General features: G+C 45.5%; 1 protein-coding gene across 2 annotated transcripts in view; it reads right to left on the bottom strand.

Annotated features, from left to right (window-relative positions):
- LOC130267275 (protocadherin-10-like) overlaps positions 1-12,730 on the bottom strand; it is a 116,108-nt gene extending 103,378 nt beyond the window's left edge. For both annotated transcript variants that reach the window (XM_056516742.1, XM_056516741.1), the window contains exon 1: positions 9,741-12,730. In XM_056516742.1, coding sequence (XP_056372717.1) covers positions 9,741-12,245 — 2,505 coding nt within the window. In that variant the 5' untranslated portion in view covers positions 12,246-12,730. The remainder of the gene's footprint in view (positions 1-9,740) is intronic.
- Between the last annotated feature and the right edge of the window lie 925 nt (positions 12,731-13,655).

Below are 13,655 nucleotides of genomic sequence, written 5' to 3'. Positions count from 1 at the left end.
ATCAACAGCTGGAGTGACAAAGGTGTCTCAGCCACGTGCCATCCCTTCTGTCTGCTCTATGTACCCTTATATAGCAGAGCTGTCAACCTTGCTGTGCATCAGTCTGATGGGCAACACTATGACATTGAAACCATTACAATAGGTCATGTGTACGGTGTCCATTTTAGGACATCGTCAGATGTCAGATATAACTCCGTCCTCCCTCAGGTGAAACGGCGTCCCGCCTCCTCCATCGGGCCAATCTCCATTAGGCATCAGCCACAACTCCCTCCTTTTTCATCCTAAAGTCTCTCATCCAAAACTCCGTCATCCCTCAGATGAAAAACTTTCCTGCCGTTTAGCAGAGCTGAGTCAGTGTCGGCTCTCTGCTATACGGGTTCTGCTGTACACACTATTCAACTCTGCTATACAGACTCTGTAGCACAAAGTTTCACAGTTTCGACTCTGCTATACATGCTGTGCAGCGTCGGCTCTGCTATGCGGCAGGAAGTTGCATCTGAGGGAGAATCGTCTGAGGCTTGACGGGGTTTCGGATGAGGGAGTTTTGGATGACGGGGGACGGAGTTGCGGCTGACGACTGATGGCGATTGGTCCGAGGGAGGAGGCGGGATGCCGTTTCACCTGCCGGAGGACGGAGTTGCGGCTGATGACTGACGGCGATTGGTCTGAGGGAGGAGGCGGGATGCCGTTTCACCTGACGGAGGACTGACAATATCCTAAAATGGACACCGTACATGTGAAATAATAGGAACACAGATTCAGCGTTTCAGGCTTTAATTTTAGTTGTCATCTAAAAAGAATAATTTCCCTACTATAAATTACCCTGAACACAGAAATGTATTTATCGACTAGAATGAGGGTATTGTTAGCCGCCATAATGACATGAATTACTCGCCGGTTTAAAAGAATTCTCTCACAATTTTACGTTATAACTTTTGTCAAGTTCTTAGGGGCCCGTCAACCGGGGGCCCCAAGCAATCTCAATAACAGACAGGTGCAAATTTGTGTTTTGAATAGAGAAATGTTCACACTCCAGTTATATTCAACATAGAGCATAGAGCATTCTTCTGAATTTTATTGAAAAACAGTGCAGGAGCAGGGGCTACTTTGAAATACAGGAGCCCCTGCTCCGGTGGTTATTGGTATACACTATGGGGGGTATTAATCAAGAGTGGTGTAGATGAACATCTTTTTACTCCATTAATTCATGTGGTGGAAACTGTGTACCTGCACCAGATGTATTACATAGTGCAGGGCATGTGATGAATCTGGTGCTGATCACATTTCGTACTTCAGTACACCACATTGTATCATACCCTCTGCGACTTTTTATTCCATGCGACTTTTTAATAATACTGTTTGCAGTCAGGTTTGTAGGCCAAGTCAGGGCTGGTGTAGATTTGCACCTAATTTAGTGCAGTTGCGACAAACTGAAAAGTCGCATATCATGAATTCCTGACCACTGCATGATATCAACTGAAAAACCTTCTAAAGCAAAAGTCGCAATGAAAAGTCTCTAAACAGCATCTGAGACAAACTGTGAGACAAATGTACACCACAAAACCAGGGTAAAACCAATGATAAATTCCCCCCTGTATGACTGCTGCTCAGTTCATATGCACCATACCAGTAAATACATGCTGCCCAGGGTACAGGGGTACTTCTGTAAGCAGGGTATGCCTCACAGCTTAGTAGGTAGTTTTCATGGTGTTCTAGTGTATGGTGCTATATAAACTATGTAGATGAGCAGGGACTTCTGTCATTTTTTAGAGGAATCCTGGCTCTTTTACAGTAAGCAGAGATGAGCTATATATTGTATGACCGGACAAGAGTGCCAGCGCTGACCACCTGGCACAAGGAGTATAGGGCTAAACCCAAATCAGCATTCAAATACAATAGGAATTTGATGGTGGATTCTTGCAAAACCTCCTGTACATTATTTCATGTTTCCCTTATCACTACTTCCCAACTAGCACATATCTATGACAGATGCCACTTAGTGGAATCCATTCTACATGAAGTTTCATAGTTATAAAAAAAAAAAAAAAAAGCATAGCACAAACTTTATACCACCACAATAGATTATATTCTTTTGGCCTCAATTGGTTAATAGATATGTTTACCATATATGTTGGGACCTTTCCCAGCATGTACATTATATTGCAAAATGAATGCAGTATATTACAGGGGTACTCCAGGGAACTGAAACCATAGCCCAACCTTTCCCTTCTCTCACCAACCTATTTATTTGTATATATATATATATATATATATATATATATATATATATATATCAATTATTAGCTATGCAGAGCAGTTTCCCTTGTCACGATGCCGGCTGGCAGGTAGTGGATCCTCTGTGCCAGAGAGGGATTGGCGTGGACCGTGCTAGTGGACCGGTTCTAAGCCACTACTGGTTTTCACCAGAGCCCGCCGCAAAGCGGGATGGTCTTGCTGCGGCGGTAGTGACCAGGTCGTATCCACTAGCAACGGCTCACCTCTCTGGCTGCTGAAGATAGGCGCGGTACAAGGGAGTAGGCAAAAGCAAGGTCGGACGTAGCAGAAGGTCGGGGCAGGCAGCAAGGATCGTAGTCAGGGGCAACGGCAGAAGGTCTGGAAACACAGGCAAGGAACACACAAGGAACGCTTTCACTGGCACTAAGGCAACAAGATCCGGCGAGGGAGTGAAGGGGAAGTGAGGTGATATAGGGAAGTGCACAGGTGTAAACACTAATTGGAACCACTGCGCCAATCAGCGGCGCAGTGGCCCTTTAAATCGCAGAGACCCGGCGCGCGCGCGCCCTAGGGAGCGGGGCCGCGCGCGCCGGGACAGAACAGACGGAGAGCGAGTCAGGTAGGGGAGCCGGGGTGCGCATCGCGAGCGGGCGCTACCCGCATCGCGAATCGCATCCCGGCTGGCAGCGGAATCGCAGCGCCCCGGGTCAGAGGACGTGACCGGAGCGCTGCCGCGGGGAGAGTGAAGCGAGCGCTCCGGGGAGGAGCGGGGACCCGGAGCGCTCGGCGTAACATCCCTCTTTCAGCTGTCACTCACATGCAGAGAGTGAGAGGAAAATGTCATTATCAGATCCACCCTATCTTTGTGCAAAGCCCTCACTGACACTAGCTCCCACCCTCCTGGAAGACAAACACCATGTGATTTCTGTCTTATCTGGCTGCACAGCCACACTTGCCCTCCCTGTGTGAGGATCTTGCCAGGAGAGAAACAGCCCAGTGTCTCCTCGCACATAACACTGCTCTATGCCTGCTGTAGATATAATCACTGACTGCTGCCATTTAGAGCATATCATGATTTATTGCTTGGGGGAAGGATAGTTTGAAAGAAAAGACTTGTACAGTGTGTGCTGCTTACTGTGTTTACAACAACACAGCATGCACACAGCTAGTAAAAGCAGTTGTCTGGCAGCCATTACACAGAGCCGCACTGACTACTGGGAGTTGTAGTCTGGGCTGCATACAAGGAAAAAGAATATTCACGAGACAACAGGGGCCACAAGAGCTGGTGGCTTTGGGGCATTGTTTTTATTTATTTTTTTTTTACTTCCCCGGAGCACTCCTTTAACCCATGTTGAGATCACATAATGAATTATGAGAGTTGTAATCTTTTTGCATAGAAGTCCAATAAAGGAAGTAAACCTAGACCACAAGCAGAGTAAAAGGAAGGGTTAAAACAGCATCCTGAGGTCAATATGATGTATATATCATTTATATGTCTCTCCAGGTTTTGGAATCTTTTTTACTATATATATTCAAACACAAACAGCTTAGAAGGAATCTTGACTTGCTATTTAGTGCTTACAATATACACCGGCATACAGTGTAGATCATAAAGAAGTGCTCACGGTCATGGTGGAGCGTAAATGTACATTATAGTGTGTTAAGTACCACTGCACCATGACGTACAATTACGTCCATTGTCGTTATGGGGTTAAAATTTAAAAAAAGTGTATTATAGAAATAACCTAGTGATGTGACTATTCACTGGTAATTATATGTTTTAGACCCTACTACCAAGTTCTATTTTTTCTCTGAATCCTAATACCATAAGGGCAACTTAGGTGCAAAATTTGGTCCCAATGGTACAATATCTTGCTCCACAACGAGCCTTATGTTTTACATGGTAAATGTGCCTGGAATTGTGCCTATTCTCAATTTTGAAGCTAAGGATTATACTGAAATCATTAGCTGGGATAATCCAAATGTCAGTACCACAGTCCCTACTATGTTACAATGTGCTACAAACAAACAACTCACACACAATCTCCCCCCCCCCCCCCCCCTAAGGGTGCATGCACACCACGTTTTTGTTATACAGTTCCCGTATACAGTTTCAAGTTAAAAACCGTATGTAACTGTCTAGAAAACTGTATGCATTGACTTAACATTGTAAACTGTATGTCAAACGCATCATCCGGTTTAGTCCGTTTTGCATCCTGTATGGTTTTGTCCAGTTTTTTACCCGTATCCAAAACTGAAGTCTACCACGTTTTTTGGTCTGGGTGAAAAACTGTATTAAACCGTATACGTTTTTTTTTAACATGGGAGTCAATGGGAACCGCACAGAACTGTATGTGCGTATGGTTCCATCAGGTTTTCACCATACGGTTTTTGAATTTGCACAGTTTTTTTTCTTGGAATTTCAATCAAACAAGTGAAACTGTATTCAAAATGGAGTGAAAAGTCAAAAGCGTATAAGTTTTTTTCTTAAAAAATGGATGCAACCGGACATTATTTTTCAAACAGTATACGGTTTTCAACCGTATACGGTTAAAATTTGTACACACGTTTTGATACAGTTTCGTCAGATTTTGAGGAATCCATTTTTCATCAAAAACCTGATACAGGAACTGTATTGCAAAAATGTGGTGTGCATGCACCCTTACACAGTCCATGGTGGTTTTTCATTAAACACCCATGCCATGCAGTGGAAAGGACAGTAAAGCTTGTGACAGAGGTGTCTGCGAGAGTATGTGGTCAAGCACCTGAAATTTTATCTACACTCTTGTCCAGACAGGCCTTGGTCAAATTTGGCAATAAGGATCAAGAAAGTTTTTCGAACAATTCAAGGCACATTTCCAAGTAAAACATGAAACTCATAGTGGAGACAGAAGATATTGTCTGAAAGAAACCAAATTTTTCACCCTTTGTTACCCTTATGGATGGGTCACTTTTGCTGGGTATTAGGATTCGATCAGAAAAAAAAAAAAAGTGGAAAAGCAAATGAACAATATGCAGGGGTCCTGGAGATACTGCAGTAGTCTTGAGTTTACGGGTAGAGACTTTGGCAACAATGAGGAATCTGAATTTCCCCAGTGGCCCTGTTTTTTTTTTTTTCTAGGTTGCTTCTGCTCTTCATAGAAAAACATGGCTTAGTAAGTGCTTGTAATGCATGACCCTAATATTTTATGTAAAGTATGACAAAGCACTCCAAAGGAACAAGGCAATGCACATAGATAGAATTAGGGAAAAATATTTTGTTAACAGCAAATTCTCCCCAATATACTTAAAGGGGTACTTCGCTGCTCAGCATTCCGAACGCTGGAGCCGGTGCCGGGAGCTTGTGACATCATAGCCCTGCCCCCTCAATGCAAGTCTATGGGAGGGGACGTGACAGCCATCACGCTCCCTCCCATAGACTTGCATTGAGGGGGCGGGGCGTGATGTCATGAGGGGGCGGGGCTATGATGTCACAAGCTCCCGGCTCCAGCGTTTGGAACAGTTTGTTCCAAACGCTGAGCAGCGGAGTACCCCTTTAACTCAATGGGAAGGAGGAAACAAGTCATTGCTAACAACAGCTTATCTCCTGGGACAACGAAGGTTAGGGCATGTGGAAATCCAATGTATCCAAACCCCCCAAATATTACTATTTCCCCCAAAACTTGCCATAAAGAACAACCAGAAGCCCCTGTACACTCCACCAGATTGTTGCTGTATCTCAGTCAACATTAATGTATTGTGTATGGATAGCATTAGTCTCATATCATGAAGTCTAAGCAGAGAGGTAGAGCTGTCCAAGGTGCTAGTGCTAGCATCTGGTACTGAATTTGCATAGTCTTTACAGTACATAAACTAAAAGGTCTAAAAATGTATTCAAGCTACAATCTGTAAAGATCCTCTATAAATAAAACATCTTCTTAAATATTTGATTTCTTTTTCTAATCAGCTTCAAATTTATTGTTAATGCTATAGATGAGCTGGCTATGACAGCGAGACATCTGGCCATGCTTGGGACCACCACTGTGCCATCTGTACCACCGGCTCGTTGGGGGTCCAGTCATTCAGACACTCCTTAATTTTACAACATGTTGTAAAATCTCTTTTTCAATCTGGAATCCTCCTGATCACCGATAGCACCCCGGACATCCCAGAACATTGGCCAATGGGAAGAACAGTCACATTAATTGGAAGTAATGAGTGTCACTAACCAATATGAAGGTAAATAAGAAATGCAACTTTAAGCGGAGGCTCCACATTACAGGGTGTCCTAAAAGGCACTGTGTTCAGTCTCAAAGACTCAGAGATAGGGAGGATAAGCCTTAGTATGCCCCAGTATGTCACCTATAGAGACCACCGAGAAGGACAGCTCCTGACATCAGGACTGAATTGTAATGCAAAGCAAGTCTTAAAGTGAAAACACTACATATACCCTGTTAATTGAACTCTATTAATATGAAACCTTTTAACCCCTTTAAATGAGGAATGGCTGCTGGGAAAAAGAAAGGGTTAAAAGTCTGGTCAATGCTACAATGTATTCTTTCTCAGATCATTAAAAAAAAAACGAATGCCATATGGGACAGCAGGACGCTCTGCACATCGCCTATTAACAGCTAGACAATATTAGGACAGAACTATTTACCCCCACTCCACCACCTACGTCCAGGCAGGATCTGGTACTGACAGCTAATTATTTTTTATAGGGGAAATGGTCAGGAAAGGGACATTGTATTAATACATCACAATTAGGTTTAATTAATTGTCAAAAATAATACATTGGATGTGAACTTAACCCAATGAGACCTGTATGACATAGGCTTAACCCCTTCACCCCCAGCAGCGTTTCAGTAAATGTATGTCCGGTAACAAGAGTAGGTATTCGCAATATAGAAGTAAATGAAGGGACTTTTGCTGAAGGGGGGGGGGGGGGTAAAAACTGATTTGTGAGAATAAGCTATGTTATCTTTCTTCTCTCCAGCTTGTTAATACATACATTGCCAGTATTTATTATAGTTGGATCTGGGTGTTTCCTTAGGAAACGTTGCCATCTGGCGTCTGCCTTGGCAAACTACAGCAATACTTAGCTCATGCCTTCCTTTGTGCCTAGATTCAGCATGAAATTAGCAGACAGCAAGTAGATCAGAGAAAATAAGATAATAGCGGGAGATCAGAGGGGCTGCCGCTCTACAATTACAACACCTGGCACAGTCGTGGTATCCAAGACCAGTCATGCGACTAACGCAGCCTGGTGATGACTGCTGCCCGGCATCCATATGTGTGCTCCATTCAGATATTAAATGTTATTTTCCGGTTGGATTCATTGTTGTCGTAACTGTCAACGGCATGGCTTAAAGATCTATTCTGGTGCTAATAGGAGCCCCGGGGAGTTACGTGAATCTCTCCTGAGCCACAGGTTGAGTGTCATTGGACTTCTATGTGACAGATAAGAGGAGACAGCACATCCTTCTCTTGGTCAGGAATTGTCATTAGAGATGAGCGAATCTTTAAAAATTCTCTTTTTTTCCATTGATTCGCCATCGGCCTGCCAATCTTTGACTTGGGGAATTGATTCCCTTATCTTAGATAGCCAGGCAAATATTTAACAAATAGGGTTTTATGCCCCGAGATTGGACTTGGCATCTTGATCTTACCATCTCTAACTATGATATATAGATGATAGTGTTCCTTGAGGGAATTTTAGGTAGGTAGGTGTGTGTGTTTGTAAATATCTATATCAATATTTATAACATATCACATAGATATAGTTGCACATACACCTGCCTGCTTTGAAGCACACACACGTATGGAGATGTGTGCGGTGTGCTCGCCACAGTAACCTTGGAGCACAATAGCCCCGCTAAGCTTTTATTTCCTAATACATATTACAATGCATCTATTCCCAGCAGCAGAAGCAGCAGCAGGCACTGGTGCTTTGTTAATCTTGAGAGTGTCTGTATAAGAAAGACATATGTACCCCCCAGCCCTGGTACTCTGCATAGTAATGGTTCTCCGGTCTCCCCCCCAGCATAGGAGATAATACACTATTGTTGGAGCGGGGAGGATTTATGGGCTCTCTGATCAGAGATTCACAGCTCTCAGACGCTGATTTCATGTGTCACACGTAAAGCAATGACAACACAGCCATCGAAAAAGATCCATTCGGTCCATCCTGAAGGACGCCCTTGGAGTTAGAACAGAATAATTGTAAGACATAAATTACACACTCGGGAGGAAACACGGGGACACGGAGAAGATGTTCCGTAAATGCCCTTGGAAGCATAGGAGGAATACATGAGCAGGAGGCTTTGCATGCACTTCCATAGTTATACTCGGATTTTATTACGGCTCCGCATAAAAGCCCGCGACGGATGGGGCTCTTTAATTAACTCATTATTTCCAGCAGTTACATTAAGTTTAAAAAAAAAAAAAAAAAAAGCGTCCAATGGAGATTCATCATCCGCACCGGTGAGTTAAGGGGTGATGTCTAGGCTACTAGTAACCCTTTGCTTGCTGTAAGTGCAACCCAAGAGGCATCCTGAAAGAAACAAAGTCTGGGCTAGATCAGTGTTTTCCAACCGGGGTGAGTCCAGCTGTTGCAAAACTACAACTCTCAGCATGCCCGGACAGCCTTCGGCTGTCCGGGCATGCTGAGAGTTGTAGTTTTGCAACAGCTGGAGGCACCCCGGTTGGGAAACACAATGCTAGATGATTGATTTTAACTACTGACTAAAAGCTGTAGTCCACAAGTTTGCATACAACAATGGAATGTTGTCTCAGGGACGTGCACAGGTTGATTAGAAAGGGGGCTTGAGCCCCTGCCCTTTTCATGTTCTTCTTATAAGTGCCCTGGGCAGTCTGGCATCATTATGTGGGCATTTATATAAATAATTACAAGAAGTGTCCTTTTTTTTTTTTTTTTTAGTTCAACGCCTGCCCCCATCTCCCCCCCCCCCCCCCCATCCAAATGTCTGTGCTCGTACCTGGTTGTCATTAAGTCAATAGTGCTACACAAGTCTACGCCTAAAGCTGCTAATACCATTCACAAATTTACCCTGTAACTATTTCAGATCTGGAGATCTGTAAGATAAAGTAGGTATCGTGTGGGAAGACACAGTACTAAACTTTTTGGAAGTAATTCTAAGTAAATGGGCTGCAGGGACTTGTACAGACATTTTGGGGGGGGGGGGGCAGGGGCTGAACTAAATAAAAAAAAAAAAAAGGCCACTTCTTATAATTAGTTATATAAATGCCAACATGATGATGCCAGACCGCCCAGGGGACTTATAATAGGAACATGTAAAGGGCAGGGGATCAAGCCCCCTTTCTAGTCAACCTGCGCAGGTCCCTAATAGGATGTATACACACAATAGCAGAGAGAGGGGCTAGACATTAGGTTGCCTGTCCCTTTAAAAGATCAAGGCGCGTCGGCTGATGTCTGCTATGAGCTACAGTGGATTCGCTGAACCTGGAGAAAGCAGAACATACTTCCAATTTAACCCGTCATTTACCTCATTGACTGCATTGTTTACAGCTGGGGGGTTCTGTCCACCTTTTCCCGGAGCTGTTTTTTCTGGGATTTTCTCATTGTTTTGGGTGGTTGTGGAATTATAGGGTTTTAGGAACATGAAGTCACTCTTGGCTGACTCTGGGGTCAGGCACACTTTATAACAGTAGTTTTGGGAGCCACTCCCTGAGGACTCCATGCAGTTGGTTTGAACTTTATTCCCAGAGGAGATTTGCAGATTAATATTGGAATTCTTAAAGACATCTCCTGAGGATGTAGACCTCAGGCAGCAGCAACAGGTAGGCATGGAGGAGCACTTGTAATCCTGCAGGGACAGTCTGTCTTTGTGACATTTAATGATGGTCAGGACAATGATGGCCACCAAGAAGGTGAAGGATACTGAGCCAAGGGACACTATGAGATAGAGGGTTAGGGAAGAGGTGGTGGAAGGGTCTGAATTTAAGGGCAGATCATTCAGTTCTGAGGGGGTCTCAGGGATGCTGTCCACCACAGTCACTACTATAGAGACAGAGGTGGACAGGGAGGGCTGACCATTGTCTCTGACTTGGATCAGGAGTCTGTGTTTTGTAGCATCCCTGTCCCCCAGAGCTCGTATAGTCCTCAGCTCCCCTGTATATAAGGCAATGCTGAATAAGGTGGCATCAGTAGCTTGGAGGATCTGATAGGAGAGGCGAGAGTTCTGGCCAGAGTCAGCGTCCATAGCTGAGATCTTACCCACCAAGTAGCCAGGATCTGCATACCTGGGCAGGATCTCAGTAGCCACAGTGCCATTCTTGGGCAGAGGTGAGACAATGACAGGGACATTGTCATTCTGGTCCAGGATGAAGACATTGACCGTCACGTTGCTGCTTAGAGGAGGGAAACCAGCATCCTGGACCTGCACTCGGATCTGGAAGTTCCGGATCTGCTCATAGTCAAAGGAGCGCAGGGCATAGATGTTGCCACTGTCCGAGTTGATGGACACGTAGGTGGACACTGGCATGCCCTGGATCTGACCCTCCATGATGGAATAGGACAGGTAGGCATTCTGGTTGGAGTCAGGGTCCAGGGCAGTGACTGAGCAGATGGAAGCCCCCGGGGGGTTATTCTCGATGACATACATGGTGTAGGAAGGCTGCACGAAGGTGGGGACGTTGTCATTGATGTCCGTCACTTGGACATTGATGACCTTCTTGGTCATGAGCGGAGGAGCCCCGAAGTCTCGGGCGCTGATGGTGATGTTGTACTCGGACACCGCCTCCCGGTCCAGCACCTCGGTGGTCACCAGGGTGTAGTAGTTCTTGTAGGATGAGTGCAGCTGGAAGGGGACATTTTTGGGGATATCACAGTTGACATCCCCGTTGCTCCCAGAGTCCCGATCCATGACGCTGATGACAGCTATGACAGTCCCTGGAGGGGCATCCTCCATAACCGGGGTAGACACGGAGGTGAGGATGACTTCTGGAGCATTGTCATTCACATCCAGCAGGTTCACCAGCACCCTGCAGTGCACGGCCACCGCCGAGGGGCCCCTGTCCTTGGCTTGTATGTACAGCTCATACAGATTGGACTTTTCGTAGTCCAGGATCCCTTTAACCCTGACATTGCCGCTGCGAGGCTCCACCATGAACAGGTCCCTCACCTTCTGGGGTGCGTGTCCGCTGAAAGAGTACTCGATCTCCCCGTTGGTGCCCTCGTCCAAATCGGTGGCATTGAGCTTGATGACCAGGGTTCCCCGGGGCACGTTTTCCTGTAGACTGACCCGGTAAAAGGTCTGGTCAAAGGTGGGCACGTTATCATTGGCATCCAGAACACTTACTATAACCAGTGCGGTACCGGATCGCTCAGGTACCCCCCCATCCATGGCTGTGAGCTGCACCCGATGCGTCTTCTGCTGCTCCCGGTCCAGGGGTCTCTCCAGCACCAGCTCCGCGAATTTGCTGCCGTCGCTCCTGCTCTGCACCTCCAAGGAGAAGAACCCATTGGGGCTGAGCTTGTAGGTGCGCAGGGAGTTGGTGCCCACATCGGGGTCCTGGGCACTCTCCAGGGGGAAGCGGGCACCAGGAGCGGCAGACTCGGTTACCTCCAACACATAATCGTGCCAAGGAAAACTGGGGGCATTATCATTGATATCCAAAATCTCCACCTCTACCCTGTAGAGCTCCAGGGGGTTCTCCATCACCACCTGTAAGTGCAGGGAACACACCGGCTGGAACTCACAAACTTCTTCCCTGTCGATCTTCTCGTTCACAAACAAAATCCCATTCTCCAGGTTGACCTCCAGGTGTTGCTTGTTGCTTCCAGACACGATCCTGAAGCGCCTGGGTGACAGCTTGGAGATATCCAAACCCAGGTCCTCCGCGATGTTCCCAACAAAAGCCCCATGATCCAGCTCCTCCGGGACAGTATAGCGGATCTGGCTGAAAGCAGGGACCAGGCAACAGGTGAGTAGGACCGGCAGGAGAACCCGAGCAGACCCTGGTCCTGTCCTCATAGCCCACCACCACATCTCCTCCACTGCAACCACAGCTGCTGCTGAAGATCTTGTCTGAGACCTAATGCAACTCAACAAATCCTCAGGCAAAAAAAAAAGGGGGGGTAAGAAAAGAAATCCTCCTCCAGCTCTATCCTCTGTCACTGGGGAACCTGGCTCCAGCCAAGATCTCTTAATCCAATCTGAGAGCAGAAAATCGCAAGCTCTTTGCTAAATGTGAGGATCTTGCTACATAGACTTGTGTTTCTTCAATATACTTTCAACAATCCCCCACTCCCTCCCCTGCTCCCCCCAGTCAGTCACCCCTCCCCAACTATTTTCATTTTAGAAGAGGGCTGAGGGGAGGGATCCAAATTCACATTACAGCTTCTGTATTGGTGGACAGAGAGAGAGAGTGAACTAGGGCTGCGGTTTACAGCTGTTCTGCTTAACCCTTTGCAGACTGGGGGGGGGGGGGGTAGCTGACATAAGCTGGGGATGGGAATTGCATTAGTAGTCTTGAGCTGACAGAGACCTGTGCTGTCTGTTTGATGGGTTACAGCAGTGTTTTCCAACCAGGGTGCCTCCAGCTGTTGCAAAACTACAACTCCCAGCATGCCCATGCTGGGAGTTGTAGTTTTGCAACAGCTGGAGGCACCCTGTTTGGGTAACACTGGGTTACAGGATCCTAAATAAACCGTATTGACATAAGCTGGGGATGTGAATTGCATTAGTAATCTTGAGCTCTGACAGAGTCCTGTGCTGTCTGCTCATGCTGGGAATTTAAGTTTTGCAACAGCTGGAGGCACCCTGGTTGGGAAACACTGGGTTACAGGATCCTAATAGATCGTATGGCCTATATAATAAATATATTATTATAAATGCATATATATATATATATATATATATATATATATATATATATACATATACATATGTATGTGGCTGTCTGGGCATGCTGGGAGTTGTAGTTTTGCAACAGCTGGAGGCACCCTGGTTGGGAAACACTGGGTTACAGAATCCTAATAGATCGTATGGCCTATATAATAAATATATTATTATAAATGCATATATATATATATATATATATACATATACATATGTATGTGGCTGTCTGGGCATGCTGGGAGTTGTAGTTTTGCAACAGCTGGAGGCACCCTGTTTGGGAAACACTGGGTTAAAGGATCCTAATAAACCGTATTGACATAAGCTGGGGATGTGAATTGCATTAGTAATCTTGAGCTCTGACAGAGTCCTGTGCTGTCTGCTCATGCTGGGAATTTAAGTTTTGCAACAGCTGGAGGCACCCTGGTTGGGAAACACTGGGTTACAGGATCCTAATAGATCGTATGGCCTATATAATAAATATATTATTATAAAGGCATATATATATATATATATATATATATATATATATGCACACATATGTATGTGGCAGTCTGGGCA

The sequence above is a fragment of the Hyla sarda genome, chromosome 4, assembly GCF_029499605.1.
Source record: "Hyla sarda isolate aHylSar1 chromosome 4, aHylSar1.hap1, whole genome shotgun sequence".
Taxonomy (NCBI): Eukaryota; Metazoa; Chordata; class Amphibia; order Anura; family Hylidae; genus Hyla; species Hyla sarda.
Note: the sequence above shows the minus strand (reverse complement) of the source record. Positions and strands in the feature narration are given on the sequence as shown.